Here is a 23,326-nt window from a genome sequence, read left to right as displayed (position 1 = left end):
AGCAGAGCAGATGAATCAAATAATAGTTCAAATAATCCAGGGTGCGTGGTTTTAATGACATACTGTATTGCCTCTCAAGACTAATGGACACATCATTCCAGGGGCAAGGGGAGAGAAAAAGGAGTGCTAAACTGAAAGTTTAGATTGGCAAGAGAAGCAGGAAAGACTAAGACAACTCTCCAGAGAACATTAATGTTTAAGAGCAGACAGAGAAGAGGGTCTGAAAAGAAGGTACATCCAGAGAATTAAGAAAAGATCCTCAGGAGGAGAGAGGGGAGCTGCACCTGAGGTTGCAGGATGCTGTAGTAACATAACGACCAGAAAGTGGGCATCCTGGAGATGCAGCAGAGGTGATGCTGGGGGCCCATCAGAGCTTGGACTACCTCCAGAACACGAAGCAGCCTTTCTTAAGAAAACTGGCTTTAAATGGAAGGGGAGAGGAGGAAGTAGGTAGAGAGGAAGTGAGGGCAGACAATGGATTATCCAATTAGCACTTTGGTATCATTTGCCAAAACACTTTAAAAAAACCAAGTGCTATTTCAAGTTATTTTCATCCAGAACAAATTTGAAGCAGGACTATTGTAATTTAGGTAGAAAATGTTTCCTAGTGGGATAGATTGTGGATGTCATAAGCAAAGGTAAGCAACCATAATTAATTTAAAATTATTTTGATATCTATAAGACTTACTGGAAACAATTCAAATGTCCATCAAAAAGAAGATGTTTATAATTGTGGTCCGTTTTTCTGCTGGCAATCACACAATACTACTGACTGAGTACATTAAAAAGAAAAGAAATTTATTTTGGTTCCCAGTTCTGGGGCTGTAAGATGTACCTGGTGGTGGCTGATTCTGCCAGCAAGGTGGCACAGTGCAAGCAACAAGGAGCTTGTGCATGTGTGTCTGGTCCCTGACTCTTCTTATAAAGCCACCAGGATTCAATCCTGGGGCTCCATCCTGATGTCCTCATCTAACCCTAATACCTCCCAAAGGCCCCACTCTGAACACCCCTGCTGGCTTCAGTTTTCTCACTAAGAGGCTAAATTTTAACACATGGTGACTTGGGACTCTCAAATCATATCCAAACAATAGCATAGTACAGTGTACCACTCTTTCCACTCTTCCTCTTCACCCCTACTCAGGAGGCTGACTCCCCTTTATTTTATCTTCACGTAATTAATCCGTTCTGCTTTGCAGTGAATTGGAGGCAAGGTCTTCCTGACATAGCAAAATGTAAGATGATCATTGTCCTTATAGAGAAAGAGAAGGAGCTTTGGCATTAGACAGAATTGGCACTAATCTGACCTTCACCTTACTCAGTTCTCTAGGCAGGCACTCTACCTCTTGAGCCACTCTGCCAACCCATCGGTTTTCTTATCCATAATGTCATGGTCATAAAAATCCCTACCTTGGGTCTAGCTAGCAAAATATAGCGTTTGCTACAAGACACACTGTTCTGAACCACTTGGAAACTAATTAATTTAACCTTCCCCATCCATCAATCCCAAGAAGTAGATATTATCTTCAATTCCTAATGAAGGAAAAGGGGCACAAAGAGGTTAAGTGGCTTGGCAGGACACACAGCTGTTGTGCAGAGGACTGTATCGAGCTGCCACTTGAATCCCCACCCTCTGGCTGCAGAGCCTGTGCCATCCTGCAGGAAGCCAATGAATCCCCGGACCTGGCACGCAATGAGGACTACACGCAGCAGCTTCAGTCCGTGCAGCCTTTGGGTGGAACCTGGTCTTCCAGGAGCCTCGTTTTCTCAACCCGGTTTAGGACTGTAAGGGCATCCCAGGACTGGTCCAAGGGACCCCACCTTGGAATTCTGCGGTGGTCAGAAGAGGGTGTGGGTCCAGCTCTGAGCTCCGTCGCAGGGGGGCGCTGCCGCCCTCACTGGAGGCCCGCACCCTACTAGCGGTCCCCGCGGTCCCCGCGGCTGGGCGAGCCACCTGCGAGATGTCCGTGTGCCGCGGTGAGCAGTCGGCGCAGCCGGGGACCCGCCTCTCGTGGCTGCTGTGCTGCAGCGTCCTACTGTCCCCGGCCGCCGGGTATGTGATCGTAAGCTCCGTGTCCTGGGCGGTCACCAACGAGGTGGACGAGGAGCTGGACAGCGCCTCCACCGAGGAGGCGCTGCCCGCACTGCTGGAGGACTCGGGCAGCATCTGGCAGCAGAGCTTCCCGGCCTCGGCGCACAAGGAGGACCCGCACCTGCGGCCCCAGGCGGGCGCTGCCCGCGCCAGGCCGCCCCCAGCACCGCGCGGGATGTTCTCCTACCGGCGGGAGAGCGGCCCCGCGACCGGGACGCCCCCCAGCCCGAGGCTGTGCGCGGGTACTGCGCGCTCCCTGGCCCACGCCAGCGCCTGGGGCTGTCTGGCCACCGTGTCCGCCCACGAGAAGGTAAGCCACCCGCGGCGCGAGGGTTGCAGGTGCACGCCTCCGGGTGGCCTGGCGACCAGGCGGCGCGCACAGGAGACAAGGCGATGCTGGCGACGGCTCACGTATTCAGATCTGACCAGCTAGCTGAGCTGGACCTCAAGCGCCTTGCAAATAACGGAACCAGACTGTGCTTGGATGGGTTAAACTGGCAAAATGCATGTGCGTGGGAGTGGAGGGCGGGCGGGGGACGCTGAAAAGCTGACTTCCTGCCAGGTGGCTGGAGACCTATCTTGAGATGGTCAAAGAGGTGCACAAATTACCAGAGACCTGGACAAAAGAAGCCAGAGTTGCCTTTTCAATGGCAGCGTAGGCACATATAGTCTCTGCTCCCACGGTCCAATAGACTTAGCATCACCTCCTGCTACAGAATCAAATCCAAGCAGGGATGGGGACAGACACCGCCGGCGCTTTGGTGGAAATTTGCATTCAAAAAATGGAACTTAAAAATTTTTCTGGAAAGGAGGCTTGTATGTGAAGTGTATCCGTGCTGGAAGGGACTGTTAGGAGCTGCAGTTTTTATCAGCCCGCAAACGTTTCACCTGTTAGACTTGCTTCCTTCTGGGATGGAATGGATAAGCAAGACGATGTAACTTCCATAGGGAAACAGTCCAGAATGCTTTCAGAGCTGCTAAGCTGGCGGAGGGGTTTGCCGCAGGGCGGTCATTTGAACTCCTATGTAGTTCATGCAAAAAGAATTGACCAGAGGGTGGGTTCTTTCCCCAGGCTAGCTCCAGACTGTGGGCAAGTCACTGGCTTCTCCGCTTTTTCTTCATTTATAAAATTAAGTAGTTGGCTAGGCAGTTTTGAAGGTCTTTTTTTTTTCTGTCTAAATGATAATTTTATTCTGATTATGGAAATGATCTTAACCTCTATCGTGTCAGATTCTCAGCCAGTTGGGATATTCACAGCACCCACATGGTTTTTTACAGTTATGTCTTACCTTAAGAAAACCCAAAGTTTAAATACAAAGCTAATCTTGGTTTAAAACAAATCTTTTCAAACAATTAAAAGTCTAGTGCCAATGTATTAAAGATATTGTGACTTGCAACAAACATTTTTCTTACCTTTGTTAAGAGTTCTTCTTTCCAATATTGACATTTAATCCAAAGTCAATAAATTCAGAAAACATTTGCTTGTGTGCAAAGCATGACACTGGGTAGTTAATGACATGCTTTGTCCAGAGTCTGTCAGTGGTGTTATATTATCATTTTTGAGGACTCCTTAACCTTTTATATTCTTAGAGATTGAAGTCCTCCCTTCCACATATGTACACACCATTGCCATGTGACAATGTCAAAAACAAATATGGCCCAAATTCTGAGCTAAGTAACAACAGGGTGCTCTTTGTAAGGCATACAGCTCATGAAAGGTTATCATGTTACTCCAACAGGATTTGGGGAAACCTAAGACTTAAACATTTTTGTCTGTGTTCAAAGTCACAGAAACACGATATATTACCATTCACCCACCCTGCTTAATGGTCATGAGCAAAAATTGATATATCACATTTCTGTGACTTCCTTTATGCTAAATGGGTAACAAATCAATTTCCCACAATTTGCTGTTATAGAATGAAAAACTATCAATTATAGTAAAAAATGTAACTAGTAAGTGAGAAAGTATAAAAGAAATAATAAGAGAAGGTCCCTGGCATCTGAAGGCCAAACAAGACGTTAAAGTGAATAATTAAAATCTATCCCCAAAGTTATGTAAAGTTTGGGGAGACAATAAGGCCTCTCCCAGAAGGGAAGCTTGCAGAAAAGGCCTAACACTACCCCCAGAATCAATAAATTTCATTGGCCCCAAAATGACACTAAATTCAATAAAGTGAATGAATTTGCTATGAACAGGCAGCTTTGAGAATAATCTTCTAACTTTCACATAGGTTGTCACTGTTGAGCATCTCCTAGAGAGAAATTTTGGAGCTACCACTGGGTGGACCAGATAGATTGGGACCACCTGGCCTTAATTTACTCCCTGTCAAAACCAGTCCCCCAGTGCTGTATTTCCTGGCCAGATACAGGTTAAGTGCCTAGCTCATGTCAATCCACAACTCTGCCACTGAAAAGGTCTTTTTTGGTGTTTGTTAGATCCAAGGACTACCATTCGGGAGCTGTGTGGCCATCAGCGACGGCCCCTTCAACAACAGCACTGGGATTCCTTTCTTCTACATGACAGCCAAGGACCCTGTGGTGGCTGATCTGCTGAAGAACCCCAGGGCCTCACTCATGCTGCCAGAATCAGAAGGAGAGTTTTGCAGGTAGACAAGGGTTTGGCCTCACCGGCCCAGGCCAAGGGAAGTTTGGGCAGAGTTGGAATGTGGGTCACATGGCTGTAATAGAACTTTGCAATACAAATTGATGTCTTTACCCAGATAACCTGGTGGTTTTACTCAGATAAACCAGAATTCCACCACTTGAACAAGTTACTTAACCTGTGAAATGGGAATGCAGACAAACCTTCACTTACATTGGGGTTGCATCCCAACAAAACCCATCATAAGTGAGAAATCCATAAGTCAAAAATGCATTAAATACACCTAACCTACTGACCATCATAACAGCCTAGCCTTCCTTAACCACTCCTGGGACTGACGTTAGGCAAAAATCATCTTGCACAAAGCCTATTTTATAATAAGGTGTTGGATAGCTCATGCAATTTATTGAATACTGTATTCAAAGGGAAAAACAGAATGGTTGTCCTGTATAGATAGCCAAGGAAAAGATCAAAATTCAAAATTTGAAGTGAATGTGCACACTTTCAAACCATTGTAAAGACTAAAAATTGTAAATTGGAGTGTCGGCAATAACTTCTACCTCTCAGGGATATTGTAAATGTCAGAAATAGGTGCCAGGTGCCTCGTACAATAAAAGGACAGTTCTCTGTATTACACAGGGCAAGTGAAGGAAGAGTTAGTTGCTTGCCTCCCTGGCATGTGCACATCTATTTATTGCTTTTCTAACTCACTTATAGCCCTTCTCCCCAAGGAATGTGTGCAATACAGAGCCGGCAGCCTTTAATACATTTTCTCAAGAACCCTGTGAAAGAAAAGCCTTCTAAAGACACTTAAGCAAAAATGGAACATCCATCCAGACACCATCATTCGAAATCAGAATGCAAAGCGTGAAGTTATTTCCTGCTGGGAGACATCTGGACTGAGCTCATTGCATGGCTGCATGTGAGAGCCCCACCGCCCAACCCTGAGAATTGGCAAATGCTGGGGGGAGACTTTAGGCTCCAGGGGCTCAGCCACTTCACCTATGAAAGGCAATGATGATTGAGAAAATTAATAGGCTCCATCTCACCTCTGAAATTCTATTATTCATTCAGTCAAAAAACACAATAACCAAACAACTTCTTAGTTCTTAGGGAAGCTAATTAGAGCAATCACACAGAGTAAAGTGCTGCCACCCCCACCCCACCCCACTTGTTCTCTACAATCAGAGATTCCAGTGGTGACAGGTCAGCTGACTCAGTTCCCCACTTGGTTATGGCAAGAAGCCAGGAAAAAAACTTTTTCCTTTTCCATGGAATATTCTCCCTGCTCTTGGTCAACAAGCTTGCTGTTACTAGAAGTAGATTCCCAGGATTACATATTTTGTCAGTAGTGGGGTTTGAACTCAGGGCTTCATACTTGTTAGGCAGGCATTCTACTGCTTGAGCCACAGCTCCAGTCCCTTTTTCTTCTGGTTATTTTGGAGATAGGGTCTTGTTTTTGCCCAGGTCAGCCTGAACCTCAATCTTCCTATTTTAAACTTCCTGCTGTTGCTGGGATGACAGGTAAATGTCACCATGCTCAGCTTTTTTTCTGTTGGGATGGAGTTTCACTGGCCTGGAACTGCAATCCTCTCAATATCAACCTCATAAGTAGCTAGGATTTCAGGTGTAAGTCACCATGCACAGCCCAGGATCACTTTCTAAATATACAGGTTTTTCTGAGGTATCCTAAACATAGTCATACTGGATCCCAGAACCCAGAGCACACCTGCTCTTTGACAGGCAAAGCACACAGCCCATGAACAAAGCTACAGCAGCATCCAGCCAGAGAAGGGTTTGTCTACTGGCACACCCAGGAAGATGTCAGCAGAAGTTCAGCAGGGAGGGTCACAGTGTGGCCTTCTTCAGTCCCCCAGAAACACTGGGCACTCTTGCCTGTGCAGTCTAGGGCAATGTGTGCCTCCTTCCTCTGTACACAGAAAGTACAAATATCTCTTCAGCATGCTGGGTAAAGAATGAGGCAGCTCATGGCTAGAGGTGGCCACCCTAGGACCAAGGACACACCTGTAACTCTGACCTGGGAGCAGAAGGCTGGGTCATACCTATTGGCTCCTCTGTGTTTAGGATCCTCCTAAAAGGGTTTCTCAGATCTGCTAACTCCTCACACTATTCAAGCGTCTGAAGTATGGAAATATGATGTAAATATCTACAAAAATAAGTCTGCCTAGTAAGCATCGTACTTCAAAGCAAATGTTACTGAGCAATGGGGCTTCTTCTAGCTTCCCAGGCTCCACAACCTCCCATGGATGACTTAAGCCCAGATGTGTGATTCACATTCAGAGTTCAGCATTGCAGTTTAGGTTTTGCCTGATATCTAGGATCTGAGTAATATGGAACTCAAAGACTTAACAAGTCAAAGCCATGGTACCAGCATTGAAAGACAGGCAGATGCCGGAGCCTCAAATAAATAAGACAAACAAAGCTCCTGGGGCCAGGGAGCATAGCCAAGCATCTGGTAGACGCATCTGTGGTGAAGATCTACCCAGATAAGCACCTGGGTAGGGTTTAGAAACCACCAGCAAGCAGACCCTCTTGCCTGATCCCAGAGTCTGAAGAGATCGGAGGAGAGACCAAGGCTCATTGTCAAGTGCTTCACAGTGTTTCCCATGGAGTGGAAGGGGATTAAAAAATGTCCATTTCTCATGATGATGATGATAAGTCAAGGTCACTTGATCTTTTCACTTTATCTATTCTTCTTTTTTTGGTGGTACTTGGGTTAGAACTCAGGGCCTGACATTTGCAAGATGGATGCTCTGTCACTTGAGCCATGCACTCAGCTACTCAAACTCAGAAAAATGAAAATTGCCTCCATTCCATGAAGAGGTCCTGTGAACTGGAAGCTTGCAACAGTGCTTTCTCCTTCCCATTGGCACCTTTCCTTCATGGCTAAGTACACCTGAGAGGCTGAGCTTGGTGTCAGAGCACCAAGCTCTGACAAGGAGGGCCATCCTGCCGTCTGTCAGAAGGAAAGGGGATTAGCCATGTCCTGTGGTCCCTTGTGCATACCCAGGTGCCAGGGCACCTCAGCTACAAGCCTGCCTCTGTCTTTATCAGACAGTGCTACTCTTGTAGCCCTGAGTCCTACAAGTTGTGCACTGGCACAGGCTTGTGAGCTCCATCTCCACTGCTAGGACACAATCCAACAAGTGGAGCTGGGCACAATTCAGACTTGAGGATGGGCAAGATGCAGGTCAGGAACTACTGCATGGGCAGGTTGAACTGGCCCTCTGTACATTCAGAACTTCATTTGATATACAAAATAACTGAATTTGTAATGTATGAGTTTAATAAGCAGATGGAATGATGGACAGATGGATGGATACATAGAGATAGAATTTTAATCTATTTTCTATAGATGTAACAAAATAGCTGAGGCTGGGTACTTTACAGAGAAATGAGGTTTATTTAGCTCACAGTTCTGGAGATTCAAGAATATGGTGTCAACATCTGCTCAGCTGTGTAGTAGAGCCTTCTGGTTATAGCACAACAAGGCATATGGGATCATGGCAGGAACAGTTACAAGAGGGAGAGATCACATGGCAAGACAGGAAACACAAGGTCAGGGGCCAGGATTGCTCTTTTTGTAATATTTGCTCCCATGAGAACTAAAGCACTCTGTGAAACCAGTATGGAACCCTCCCATGGTGATGCCTCCATGACCTTGCACTAGGCTCCACCTTTAAAGGTTCCTCCATCACAACACGGCCACACTGGGGACCAAGTATGTATGTGAATTCAACCATAACAGATAGATAGATAGATAACAGATGATAATAGACTCATAGAAGATAGATGATAGATAGATAGACAGACAGACAGATACTCAACTACTCTCTATTCTGAGCACATGTGCTGCAATTAACCCCAGCTGGCCCCCGGATATCCACCCCACTCTTCTCCACTACACCATCTGAAGTGCTGAACAGCTAGCATATTTTGTGCTACCCCAGCAACTTTTCTTGGCTACTTTGTCCCAAAGAAACTGCCATCCTAGTACTTTCCCAGTACTGAAAACCACTTTTGAAAACCAGGGTGATGGCACCCTATTCAATGTGCCCTGGAGTCAGGACAACTTCACCTAAATGAATCTAGTGACTGTTGTGACACTTCGGGGAATGTTCCAGAGACTAGGGGATCAGAACAATGAAAAGTTTGGGGAAGAATTCCTAACTAGATGAAATAGAATATTGCAGTGATTTTATTGATTCATTTAAGGTCCCTGTAAATGTCTAGCATGTGAAAAGGTATTTTTCCTTTCATCATTCTCAAGATATTAGCTTCTCCTTGCCTCCAATAAGGAAATTACACCTGTGGTGTGTTTTCTTCATAGTAAACTTCCTGAGATTCTTGGAGCCTTGGATACTCAAGTCGCCTTCACCCATTTCAGTTCGGATCTAATTTTATTTCAATATACAGGCATTTTTAGTGACATGGTGTGTCAACATACATGTGGTGGTTACAAGTAGAAAGCATTTCTTAGCTATGTGCCAAAGCAGGTAGTTCAGCTTTGATTACAACAAGCTTCCAGGCTATATTTTTAATTTGATAAAACTAGATATAAATAAGATATCAAGTCAATCAGCAAAGGGCAGACACTGTAATCTATTCTGAGAAGGGACAAGAGGCCATGCAGGGTCGGAAAGGCCATGTTCAAGATTCTGTTAATTTTTCTCATTAAGGGTTTTACCATAGGAATGTCTGGATCTGATTTGAGTTTGAAAAGATTACTCTGGCAGCTGGATTGAGGATTAATTCAAGGTGATAAAGAGTAGACTATATACACAAATCTATACAAAGATTGCTTTAGAGAATACTATAAAGCGTAAACTCCCAGAAGTTTGGAGTGGAAGAGTGACTTTCACCTGCTTAGAGAGCAGGGGTGAGAAGGGACATATTCATGACCTGGCAGCCTCCTCTGTCTCCCAGCACAAGGACAAGGAAGAGCTTCCTTCTAGGACCAGGGTTTACAGCTTGAAGGCGCTCCAAGTGATTCTGAGGCTTCAGGATAATGAGGATATTAGTGGGTCTTAAATGCTTTTCTTGTGTTTCCAGAAAAGACCCACTAAGAACTGGAAGTCAGCCACCAGGATGGCACATATCCTTTGTAAAATAATGGAGTCAGAATTCGAGCCTGACAAAAAGGCAAATATCATATGATTTCCTCTCTTACGTGGAATTAAAAGATTTGCAGTTCATAGAAGCAGAGAGTACAATTTATTGGCTTACATTGGCAATGCTGGTCAAACTTTCTGTATAAGCCAGGTGCTGTGGCTCACACCTATAATCCTAGCTACTTAGGAGGCAAAGATCAGGAGGCTTGTGGTTCAAAGCCAGCCTGGGCAAACTGTTCCATGAGACCCTATCTCAAAAAAACCCATCACAAAAAACGGGCTGACAGAGTGGCTCAAGTTGTAGACCCTGAGTTCAAACACCAGTATGGCAAAAAAAAAAAAAAACCCTTTCTATTATAAGATGAATCGGATGTTCAGCATGGTTTACAATGGGTGTGTCAATCATTAGATTGTCACAATCATTCCAAAGTTAAATATTTATAAAAGACAACAGTCTGAAAAACTATAAGGGAAGTGGCTTTTCCACTTGTCAGACTTCACATCCATCTGAAGCAGACCTACAAGCGTGTCTCCACCAATCATTGTTAGTTCATTTAAAGTCTGGTTCGTTTGATTACTGTTTACTTCTGGGTGCTGCGATTTCTTCACTTAATTAATTAGATGAATTGAGTGTGGGAATTTATTTCCTCAATCAGGTTAAGATGGCAAGTGGAAAATAAGATTTCATGTTAGAGCATCCTGTGGCAAGCACAACTTCCCCGGCTCTTCATTTCCCTCTCCCTTCAACACACACAGGTGCCGACAGTGCCCCTGCCACCACGTGAATGTATGCTCAGACCAGAAATGAAAATTCAGTAAATAGTGAGTTTACTGAATTCACAAAGAAAGAACCTAACAGGCTCAATCCCCAGCACCATCAAATGAAAAGAAAAGAAAGGGGCCAAGAAAAGAATCTTCTGCTGGAGCACCTCACCTTGCACGCAGACTTGCACAGCACAGGTGTTAGGGTTGCAGGTTCTTGGTGAGGCAGGGCAGCAGGCCCTCAGGACCAGGGAGGATTTGCTGTTGAATTATATTCTTCCCCATGGTTGGACAAATGCTAGGCTCCTAGGTAGGCCTGATTGATCATTAAGAAAGGAGATCCAGAAGCCTTTTCCTTCTTCTCCAAAAGCGTTTCATCACTGTTGTCAGGACACTGCCATGATTCACAACCCTTCCACTCCCCACCCACAACACCCGCATGGAAGGTGTCCCTGCCCTGACAGCAAGCAAGCAGGCTACTTCTCAGAGCTCTTTAATTGATGCGAGGAATCTTATTTCTGAGGAGGAGGTGCCCGACTTGGAATGGACCGAAGCCCAGGGATGTATAAAAAGTAGGATAGAAGTCCCCCTGGCGTAATGCTTGCTTTGTCTTGCGTGCTGGACATGGGTAGGAGGGGTCAAGCAAAACAGGGCAAGTAAGGAGAGGGCTCCTTTGCCTTTGCGATGTGGGGTCAGGATAAAACCCTTAGGAAGCACAAACAACGAAGATAATATGTACTGACTAATTATTTCTTCAGTGTGAAGTGTCAAAAGAGATTGTGGAAATGATGATGACCTGTCGCCACTCTTCCCTGTCCCGCACCTGATTCCATCTTTTTAGCTGTTCTTATAAAATAAAATATGGAATGATAGATGAAAACCTCAGTCTGATGCCCAATGCAGGCTCTGGATTTGCTGCCCAGTGTTGGAAGGCGCAGTGCTCATGCAGTCACTCTCCAGGTGAGCTCATCCAGTGAACGCAGAGCAAGCGTGTGCCTGGGGCTGCCTTGCTGAGAGCCAGGACGATTCTGGCTGGGTCTGCATCCACCTGAGATGTGACGTGCGTTTCCAAGCACATGGCTTGGCCCTGATCAGACGTAGAAGGCAAATCCAATTTCTCTTTACTGATTCTTATTCATTCCCCCATTGAATGCAATCTACATATCTTCCAAATAAATTTCCATCTGTGCAGATTCCTGTTACCTTGTCTCATCCTCTGCTGGACCACTCCTGTATTCCTGGGGCTAAATTAATCTTAGTAGCTTTTTTTTTTTTTGAACCAGGGTTTTTACTTGCTAGGTGGGAGCTCTTTCACTTGAGCCACACCTCCAGCCCTTTATGCTCTGGTTATCTTAGAGATAGGGTCTTGTTTTTTGCCCAGGCCAGCCTGGAATGCCATCCTCCTGTTTATGCTTCCTTCCCACTGTTGCTGGGATGACAGGCACACACCAGCACACCCAGCTTTTTCCATTAAGATGGGATTTCAGGAACTGTGTTTGTCCAGGCTGGCTTGGAACCATGATCCTCCTGACCTCACCCTCCCAGGTAACTAGGATTACAAGCATGAGTGATGGCTATCTCAGTAGCTTTGCAGAAAACTCTGCAAAGGCAGAGCTTGATGAAGGAGTGCCCAAGTATTCCCCTGTGTCTGCTTGTTTCTGTGGTCGTGTCTCATAGCAACTTCCAGACACTTCTCTCTCCCTACTTCTATTTCAACACCATAAAGTTTAGTCCTCATGGTTTCCATGTAGGTCCTGAGTTCACTAATGATTCCAGTCCCTCTGTCCTTAATACTACCTTTTTCTTCTGTCTCACTACCTTTCCCCATCTTATTCACAAATATTAGCCCTGGCTACATCTTAAGCAGAAATGATATGAATATGTGTTGAGGATGCAACTGCACAAATATGTACTCTCCAAAAAGCTTTTAGCACTGTTTAGATGTGAAGGGTTTATTGCTGAGTCCCCAGCTCCTGGCAGTCATCAGTCTACTTTCTATCCTTATGGATTTGCCTGTTTTGGACATTTCATATAAATGGGATTATATAATAGGTGACCTTTTGTGACTGACTCTTTTCAATGTTCATCCTGTTGTAGCATGTATCACTAATTCATTCTTTTTGATGGCCAAATAATATTCCATTTTAATGATACATCACATTTTATTTATCCATTTCTACCTACCCCTCAGTCAGTTCATGGGCATTTGTTTCCACATGGTGGCTTATGACAAGTAATGCTGCTGTGAGCATTCATGTCATTTCTGTGCAGACATATGTTTCAGTTCTCTTTTGTATCCACTCAGAAGTGAAATTGCTGGGCCACATGGTAGTTCTCTGTTTAACTTTTTGAGGACTTGTGCAGCAGTTTTACTCACTGGTTTTACCACTTTATATTCCCACGGCAATGTGTGAGGGTTCTGATTTCTCCGTGATCTCAGCAACACTTGCTACTGTCTGTCTTTGTATCATAGCTGTCCGCGTCACTATGAAGTAATATCTCCTTGTAGTTTTGAGTCGCATTTCCCTGATGGCAATGGTGCTGGGCATCCTTTTTTGTGCTTATCAGCCATTGTCTATCTCCTTGGGAAAAGACTGTCTATTCAAATGCTTTACTCATTTTTAAATTGGGTTATTCATCTTTTGTTGTTGAGTTTTAATACGTCCCATAATTCTGAAGATTCTTTATACAGTCTACCTATGACCCTTTTAAGATATATGATGTACAGATACCTTCTTCATGTGTTCTTATCTAATTTTCTCTTCTTTTGTCATTGGAAAAACTGCTAAGGATTCAATATTGACATTCCAATTGCTTGTGTTCTTGGTCAATGTCAATATTGTTATTGTTATGGTGCTGGAGATCAAACCCAGGACCCTGTTCATGCTAGGAAAGCACTCTATCACTGAGCCACATCCCCAGCTCTAGAGAACTGTGGGGTTCTTTTGAGACAGGGTCTCAATATATTGCCTAGGTTGGCCTCACACTTACAATCGTCCTCCCTCAGCTTCCTGAGTAGCTGAGCTTACAGGCCTGCATCACAATACCTGATGCTTCCATAGGCTGAGCTTTCCCCAACAAACAAATAATTGAAGTAATATTCCTGGGCTAATACAGAGGAGCACTTAACTTACCTAGTGTGTAGAATTGTCAGAAAATGTCTGACCAAGAAAACAGATTTGGCTAAGGATGCACAAGACCCTGAATTTAATCCTTCCACACATGAAGGAAGGAAGGAAGGAAAGAAAAAGAAGACAGATTTGAATTAATTGGATTGTAAAGGAATTTGGGAGGAAAAGGTGTTACTCCAATAATTTCATAAGGTAGGATAATAATTAGATTAATAATTATTTTAAATTAATATTATTTGTTTAAAAATATAATAATAAAGTAATACTAAATAATAATCTAAAATTCAGTGAATTTATTTAAACAAATCGAATTTATTCAGTTAAACATTAATTAGTCATACATACAAGGAAATATGTTAAATGTTGAACAAAGCAACCTATTATATACTGTTACTGAACGAGAACTTTTTTCCTTCAAAGGATGTTTAGTAAGTACCTACAATATGCTGGGCCTGCATGGATAAGACTTAAAGAGACAGGCTCTTCAGGAGAGAAAGTTGACAGTGTCGTGATTACTCTGTATATGAAATATATTATATAATACACGTCATGCTTCTGTGACAAGCAGTGTTCCAAACAACGGACATGAACATCTCATGGGATCCTTGTAAAAGTCTCACGAGAGGTACCATTATTAGCTCCATTTTAACAGATAGGGAAACTGAGACATGTCATGTGTGAGGGACTTGCCCAGGGACCCATGAACCAAATTCTAATGGGGCTGGGATTCAATCCAGATGACCTGGTCCTTCAGTCTGTCTGTCACCTCCTGCACACCATCTCTCCATATCGCTGCATACTGGAAGCAGTGACAGTCCCCAACCATGTTTCAGAAAGAGCTGATTCAGAAGCTGCAGAACCTGAAAAAACACAGACATAGATTTTAAATTGATTCAAGTTGTTTTGATATAATTTCCATCCCATGACTTGCACTGCAACAGAGGTAATTCATGAGGCTTGCTTTAAATACGTGCTTACAGATACACACAGCCCCTCCCAATACAGCATCCCCTTTGACAGCTATCCACTGAGCTACCACTGTGTTATGAACTGTGCTAAGTGCTGTCAGTGATAAAGGTGCAGAAAGACTGTATCAACCTTTGGGGAAGAGAAAAGTGTAAGGTACACATGGAAGTATCATTCAGTCCGGACATGTGAAACCCACTAAAAGACACTGGTCTGAGGATGGTTGGTGGAGAGAGAGAAGCTCTCATGAACCAGTCATGTCATCTCACTCTGCGTCTCTCCCTGCTCTATCCTGTCCACTCCCAGACACCACCATTGTGTCAAACATATATTCCAAGCCAATGCCTCTCACCTAAACTCAGACCCCAAATCCCATGCTTCTTGGACATCTCAAGGATACCTTGAACTTAGCCTCCTCCTCTGTACATGTTCCCCATCCACTTGGCCATTCAGAGAAGACCTTGGCTCCTTTTCCCGCTCCCAGCCCATGACAGTCAGCAAGAGTCCCCTGGTTTACCTACCAATCCTCCTTGATTCCCTGCTCCTCTTGACCCCTGCCCCAAGCTCCACCTGCTACTCATTGTCCTCTTTAAATGCTCCCAGTTGGCTTCCCTGTACCCCCACCCTGACCCTTTTCCAACCCATTCTCTATCCTAAAGCCAAAGGATAGCTTCATTTACTTCTGGATAGATCTATAGAATAATACTGTCTATCTCATTATTCTATGGTCCTCCTTAAAACTCCTTAGTGCTTTTCCATTTAAGATAAAATTTTAAAATCTTAAAAGTCCTTCAAGGCATAAATGCTCCACCTCTGCATACTCTCTGACATTCATCTCCCCTTTGACTTTGACAAGGTCTCAGTGGTTGTATATTAGCCACTATGGCTGTTATCACAAAATACCATGGATGGAATAGCTTATAAACAATGGCTATTTATTTCTCATGGTTCTGAAGGCTGAGAAGCCAGAGATCAAGGCATGTTCAGTGTCTAGAAGGAGCTTCCTTCCTGGTTCCTAGGAGGTGACTTCTCACTCTGTCCTCTAGTGGTAAAGGGGTGAGGGTCTCTGTCAGGCCGCTTTTACGTGGGCAATGATTCCATTCGTGAAGGGAGGAAGCACTTCTGTCTGAGTGTCTTCCCTGCCCCCACTTTATCTAATACTCATTTTCCAGGGTCAGGCTTCATTGGTCCTCAGAACACAGGCAAAGTCCGTGTTATAATAGCAAGTGAATAAGTCATTAGTTTTATATAGCAAGCTGTCCAATGTCTGCCACTTCTGCCGCAGTCCAAACCACATGAGGTCCAGGACTGTCTTTCTGATTCTCCACAGCCCCCAGCAACTAGCACAGAGCCTTGAGTGTAACCTGGGGCTAAATATTCATTGGTGGAATATATTTGAAGTAGACTTTGAAGGATGGCAAATGTGTTGCTGCTACAACAAACTTTCACAAACTTCGTGCCTTGTAACAGTATAGATTTACTCTTACACAGTTCACTTTGGTCAGAAATCCAAAATACATTTTACAAGGCCAAATAAAGCCCGTGTGTCAGCAAAGCTGCCTCATTCTGGCTCCAGAGGAAAATTCATTTCCTTGCCTTGTACAGCTCCTAGAGTCCACCTACGTTGCTTGGCTCAGGGCCCCTTGCTTTCATCCCTCCATTCTCTTGCTTCTGTCATCCTAAATCCTACCACTCGCTTCCATCTTTTGCCTAATTTTTACAATCCTTCTGATTACATTTGGACTTCTGGATAATCCAGGATATTCTTCCCCTCTCAAAATCCTCAACTTGATCACATCCTACCGAGTAAGGTCTAACACTACACACAATCTTGGGATTAGGACGTGTGCCTCTTTGGGGGAGCCGTGGATCCAAGCTGTCACAGATGGATGTGCAGCATAAATGTACTTGCAAATACAGGCAAAAATCATGGTAATTTATTCTAATGTATGCTGTGGTTCTCTTTGGTATTTTGGGGATGTCATGATTGTACTTATTTATAATATAAATGTTTTAAAATATAGAAGTTAAAATGGCTCAAATACATGTGATATTCAATTGGCAAAGGTAAATTTTAAATATTCTAAGATTAAAATGAAAAAAATGTGGAAACTCAAGAAAAAAGCGTTATAAATGGAAATATCAAGAAGTGCCATGTTAACAGGGCACCCATGGTTCATGCCTGTAATCCTAACTACATGGGAGGCTAAGATAGTGAGGATCATGGTTCAAGGCCAGCCCAGGCAAATATATTTTGGAGACTCCATCTCCAAAATAACCAAAGTGAAATGGACTGGAGGTGTGGCTCAAGCAGTAGAGCACTTCCTTTGCAAGTGAGAAGTCTTGAGTTCAAACCCCAGGCCCACCAAAAAAAGAGAGAAAGAAGAAAAAAAAGAAAAGAAAAGAAGCGTTATGTTAGGACTGGGGATGTGGCTCAAGGGGTCAAGTGGTAGAGCACCAGCCTAGCGAGTGTGAGGCCTTGAGTTCAAACCCCAGTACAGAAAAAAAAAAAAAAAGACTCGGTTAGATAGTGATGTGCCCCTCAGAGTAGACTCTTTTTCAGTACCCCTCCTGTCCAAAAAGTGGCTCTAATTCCCCATTTTTCTGTCCTGTTCAATTGTGCGTGGCTGGCCAATGTTAACATGGGGTGGAAGAAAATTCTAGCCCAAGATGAATAGGGAAATGAAACAGAGCACCCTTTCCTTTAACTCTGAGTGTCCACAGCTTGTAAGCAGTACAGATTTCATCCTGAGAAACTTGGGGAATTCATGGATGAGAACACTAAATTAAGGTGTGGAAAAGGCACTGACTGCCTGAAAATGGACAAATGTTGTTCAGAGGTACAAAAGTCAGAGACTGAGAGGGTCTGAGGATGACACAAATAACTTACATAGTAACTCTGGAACAGACTGTTATAAAGATGGTTTGTACACTGTATGAGGAAGAAGTGACCACTTATAAGCAGTATCAGTTGGGGAGGATGGGTATCATCTCCAAAGGCCATCCTTTTCTCTGATAATTTCCCTAAAATGATCAATTAGAAACCATTGTAGATTTCTGTGTTAGCTTTCTGTCACTATAACAAAATGCCCAAGATAATTTATGAAGATAAAAGATTTATTTTGACTCATAGTTTTGGAAGTCCCAGTCCATGAGCAATTGGCCCTGTCACAATAGGCCCAGCAACTGGGCCTGTGGCAAGGTAGCACATCATGCAGGTACATGGCAAAGCAAAACTTCTTACCTCATTGCTAGGAAGCAAAAGATAGAATGAGGGAGAGCCAGGGTCCCACAATTCCTTCAAGAGCACACCCCAACAACCTGAGTATCTCCTACTAGACTGCACCTCTCAAAGGTTCCACCACCTCCCAATACCACCATTCTGGTGACCATGGGCCTTTTGGGGGATATTCTAGTTCCAAACAATAGCAATCCCCCTGAGGTATTTGACAGGAGCTTGTGTGGTCACATTCTCATGGAGAAAATGGACTAATATGAACTGGAGGATAATAATGTAGGTAGATTTATATTTGTTTTTTTTACACTAATTTCACAAAGAATGTTCAACTAATGAACAATTAGTTGAATATCCAAAAGAGGTCTGTTATAGGCAGGATTGAATCTGAATTCCAATATTTCTTTGACCATTTATAATCTCCTTAATATAGTGGGAACCTGGGAGTCAGGTTCTGGGGTTGAACTAATTAAGAGCTTGATACAGTGCATCCTATTTGAGAGGCAAAAAAATTACAAGAGAGGCTCTTGTGGTTTGATTAAGTTTGCTGTACTTTAACTCCCAGTATCAGGAGGCAGGACCAGGTGGTACCTGTAAGAGATAATAGGATTCTTCCCTTAAGAAAGAATAAATCCAGCTGGTGGAGTAGCTCAAGTGGTAGAGCGCCTGCCTAGCAAGTGTGAGGCCCTGAGTTCAAACCCCAGCACTGCAAAAACAAAAAAAAATTATCAAAAAATGAATAAATCCATTCATGTGATTAATGGATTAATTGGCTAATGGGTTATCTTAAGAATGGTTCTGTCATAAATGCCAGTTGACCAGGTCTTTGGAGCCCTCCATGATTCTTGCCAAGTGGTGCCCTAGGATTATCAGCAAGAAGGCCACCACCACCAGATGTGACCCCTCAATCTTGGACCGAAATCATGAGCCCAAATAACCTCTTTTCTTTATAACTTGCCTAATTTGTAGTATTGTGTTATTAGCAACAGTAAATGGACTAAGACAGAAGCCAAAGTCAAAAACCAAGAAAATAGTGCCAAGAAGGGAGGACGAAACTGGGAAAAAGTTCTGTCCTCATAGGATGAGGCATTATACACATATGCCAGAAAGTAAAATGAAAATTACATTAAAAATACAACAGACATATTCAGTAACTACATCCCTAGAAGGATGGAGCAGAGGGTGTAGACATGCTATACCCTCCTCTACTTTGCCCACCCTCTGCTCATGTGAGGCCAACTCTGAAAAGCATAGTTTAACAGGGATGTTGCAAACTAAAATGTCTAAAAGCAGCCTGCTTGGATAAGGACAGTCTTAGCAATGACATACGTGCTTTCTGCAGGTGTCTGCAAGACTACCATGTCAAAGGAACATCATTTGTTCCACAGTTAACCTTGGAGGGTAGAAGCAAAATTCAAGCCTGAAAGCTACAGCGATCACACTTTTCCTCTCCAATGCCACCCTCTCATTTTTACCTTCAGCATCATGTAGGTGGCCATCCTACACCCTAGCTTCTCCAGCCAAGCTCTCACTGCCCACTCGCAGGACCAACTCTAGATTTGCTAGCAAATATAGTACCAGAATCTCCATCCTGAGCCTCCTACCTGAATCCTTGCTTGAGTAACCTCAGTAACTAGGAACACGTGGAGCCCACCAAGCCCTTACCCCCACCACAGTCTCCCAGCCCATCAGCACCTCCTGGCTCCTCTCTCTCTTTTCCCAGGTTAGACTCTATGGTCTTTCTTTACAGACATTCTCAAGACCACCTGAATCTCCTCTGCCCCACTCCCCTCTGGAGTCACTCCTTGGTCACATCTGATCCCATTAAACCCTGTTTCTACCTCCTCTGTTCCTGTAATCAGAAGCTCACCATTGCTGGGACAAACCACATGGGCGATGCTTCCCCTCTCCATCCATAAACAACTACTACTTCTAGAAAAAATCTCACCTCACTTCCCCAGCAAGGTCCCATCCCTACCCTCAGTTTCACACCTTCTCTTCATTCTCCTCCATTCTGTCTTAGTAGCAGAGCACACTCATACTTCTTTGACTGTCTGAAGCCCCACAAGGCAATTCATTCCTGTCCCTTCATTAACTCTGTAACTTTACCTATGTCTACATCGGTGAGTCTCAAACAGGAGGTTGGAGCCTCCTTTCCTGGGGACATTTAGCAATATCTAGAAACAGTTTTGCTCCCCAGGCACCAGTGGCTCATCCCTATAATCCTAGCTACTTGGGATGCTGAGGTTGGGAAGATCAAGCTTCAATGCCAGCCCAGGCCAGTAGTTCAGAGACCCACCCACCCCCAATCTCCAAAATAACCAGAGCAAGATGTACTGGAGGTGTGACTTAAGCAGTACAGCATCTGCTTTTTAAGCTTGAAGTTCTGAGTTCAAACCCCAGTCACACCAAAAAAAAAAAAAAAAAGAAAAAATAGAAGCAGTTTTGCTTATGTAACTTCGGTAGAGGATAGGGATGCTTCTGGAATATTAGTGGATAGAACTCAGGGAAGCTGCTAAATATTCTACAATAGTCAGAACAGCTCTGCCAAACAAGGTTAAAAAATCCTGATCTCCATTGTCCTTTGCTTCCTGCCTGACTGGATATATCAGGCAAAGACAGAATCTAGTGCTGCTCTCAATGCTTCTGTTGGAATTTGGGGAGGACAGTTTATTGTACAAGATCATCCCATGCATCACACATTGACCCCTCCCCCAACCCAGTAGCAGCAGCAATCACAGATACTCCACAGAATTCCAATTTCCTTTTTTGAAGAAGAAATCTCACTTAGTTGAAAACTAGCAGCTAGTGAGTGACTCTCAAGATATTCAAAACCATGAGAACCCTGAAAACTGCCTCTAAATAAATGGCCTATGTAGTCTTACCTCAGGGAAAGTTGTGATTTTGTGACCATTTGTAAATATCAACTGTGTGCTTTGCCTGATAGAGATGCATGCATTTGCTTCACACACTACCACGACAATGTTACCACCTTTATTAAATATAGTTCATGGATCCCCACTCACACCACTCAACATTAGGAGGCCATGTCTCCACAATATGATCATTTCTAAGAACGGAGACACAGTCAGAAACTTGGAGCCCTTCAATTAGTGAGGAACTTGTCAGTTGAAAGAACAGAACAATAAGCTCAAAGGAGCCTAAAGGATTAAAAAATATATTAGTTCACGTAACTGAGAGGTCCAAAGGCAGGCTTTTTTTTTTAGGTCCTCAATAATATAAGATGTAAGATTTTTTTCCCCTGTCTTTCCTCTCTGTCCTCCTCAGTGTCTGCTTTATTCTAAGGGTGGCTCCACTTACAATCCAATATGGCAGCCAACCATTCCAGTGCATGTGCTCCCCTGTTTATGTCCAGCACAAGTGGGCAGCTCTCCCAGGTCTCCATGTTCTTTTGTTCTCTGCGGTGCATACTGCACAGGTCTCATCTGATGCACCTTCTCCTAATCCATGACCTCTGACTTTAACTCCATTCCTTGGTGACTGATGGAGCACGAGAAAATAATAATTGCTGCAACTGACTTTGAGTCTTTGTACCTATGTGTTTGGTGAGAGCTGGTGGGGAAGGCAGAGGTAGGTGGCCAATTCAGCTGGGGAGGAGCCCCTCTTTTATTTATGAAGGTACTTCAGTGAGTCTGGTTAGCAAGACTGGGCCCTTCCCCAGTGTACCCCAGATTAGTGTTTGGAAGGTGCTATGAACTGAACGTCTGTACTCTCTAAACTTCATACATTGAAAACCTAGTCCCCAAAGTGATGGGGCCTTTTAGGTCATGAAGGTAAAGCTCTCATAAATGGGGTTTGAGCTCCTGTAAAAGGGAACCCAAGAGCTCTCTCACTCTCCTTCCACCACGTGAGGACACAATGAGAAGTCAGCAGTCTGCATCCCAGAACCCAGCCATACTGGCATCCCAACCTCAGACTTCAGCCCCCAGAACTATGAGAAAACAGTGCTCCCTGTGTAAGCCATTTGGTCTGTGGTAACTGATATAGTTGCCCGAAATGACTAAGACAGAAGGGGAGGAGAGGGGTGAAGCATGTGCAGCACTATAAATGGTGACATCTCACCTGGTGCCACTGGATTTGGATTCCTTTATAGCAGGAGATATAGAGGGTTTTATTTTATTTATTTGAGGAGGCTGCTGAGACTCAGAGAAGAAAAGAAGTCAGGGAGGAGGCCTGAGTTTGGCAGGGCTGGTCACAGGAGGCACATGCAGGAGGCAGGAGGTATGGAGAGGCTACCCTCCAGCTCTGCAGTGAGGGGCATCCAGGAAGTGGAGCAGGGATGGCATGTGACCTGGTTCCGCCAGACATAGTAAGGAAAATTACAGGGTGCCCAGTTAAATCTGAATTTTAGATAAGCAATATTGTTTTCAATATAAGTATGTCCCATTAAGATTTAGGACATATTTCTACTTAAAAAAAAGTGTTGAGTCTGAACTTCAAATTTAACTGGGCATCTTGTATTTGTCAGATGATGCTAGCTATACCCTCTATTATCTCCCAAATATTATGTCCAGTAGAAGGGTGCTCCATCTAATATTCATGTGGGTAGGAGACTCCAGATGTGGTGATATGGCCTTCAGTGGTGACTGAAGAGAGGGAAAGGGAGGGCAGGAGGGCCCATCACTGCCTCCATCACAGCACTTCTCAGAGCCGTGGGGGTGTTCAAGCTCCCTGCTTCCCACAGTTGGAGTGAGCTTAGCAATTTTCATTGTGCAGGAAGGACTTATCTATGTTAATCAGGTGAGTGGATCTTTGGACATTTCTCCCATCACACCTGACTTTGCACCTGTCCATCCATGCTCTCCCAGATTGGAAGCTCTCCAAGTAGACTCCAAAAAAGAGGAAGGGGATTTCTATCCCAGAAATCCTCAATGAGTAGCTCCTCCAGCTTGAAAGACAAAACTTGCTCTTGTGCCAATCCTTGACTCCATCACTATGGTCAGGGAATGAGACATGCTGGCTGGTTTAGATAATCCAGGTACTCAGGATTTGAGAATGCAGTAGGCTTCCTGCAGCTGTGTGAAACAGCAGTAGACTAAATATTGGATTTATGTTACCAAACTGTAGACAGTCTCTGTTTATAAAAGCCCCAGCTCATTAGCTGACAACCATTCATCAGTGTCCCCAGGGCACATGGCATCCTCTGTCCTAGTTGGCATTGCACTTGCTGGCCATCTCAGAGCAGCAGTTGCCAGTAACTTCAGGTGTTGCACACCCATGACTGAGGGTACAGCTGCAAGCCAACTTCTTTTAAATGTTGTGCTAAGGGGGTGTGGGGGGTGGCCCAAACAATGTATACACATGTGAGTAAATATAAAAATGATTTTTTAAAAAGTTGTGCTAATTTCCTGCTGCTGCTGCTATAACAAATGACCACAACTAGGT

At 44.1% G+C, this 23,326-nt stretch overlaps 1 protein-coding gene across 1 annotated transcript in view; it reads left to right on the top strand.

The window, feature by feature from the left end:
- Positions 1 to 1,621: 1,621 nt before the first annotated feature.
- Positions 1,622 to 23,326, top strand: part of Creg2 (cellular repressor of E1A stimulated genes 2) — a 37,129-nt gene continuing 15,424 nt past the window's right edge. Inside the window, exons 1-2 of the mRNA XM_020157389.2 lie at positions 1,622 to 2,399; positions 4,529 to 4,698. Of these exons, the coding sequence (XP_020012978.1) occupies positions 1,959 to 2,399; positions 4,529 to 4,698 (611 nt within the window). The 5' untranslated portion in view covers positions 1,622 to 1,958. The remainder of the gene's footprint in view (positions 2,400 to 4,528; positions 4,699 to 23,326) is intronic.

Source organism: Castor canadensis, chromosome 12 (assembly GCF_047511655.1).
Source record: "Castor canadensis chromosome 12, mCasCan1.hap1v2, whole genome shotgun sequence".
In the NCBI taxonomy this organism is placed as follows: domain Eukaryota; kingdom Metazoa; phylum Chordata; class Mammalia; order Rodentia; family Castoridae; genus Castor; species Castor canadensis.
Note: the sequence above shows the minus strand (reverse complement) of the source record. Positions and strands in the feature narration are given on the sequence as shown.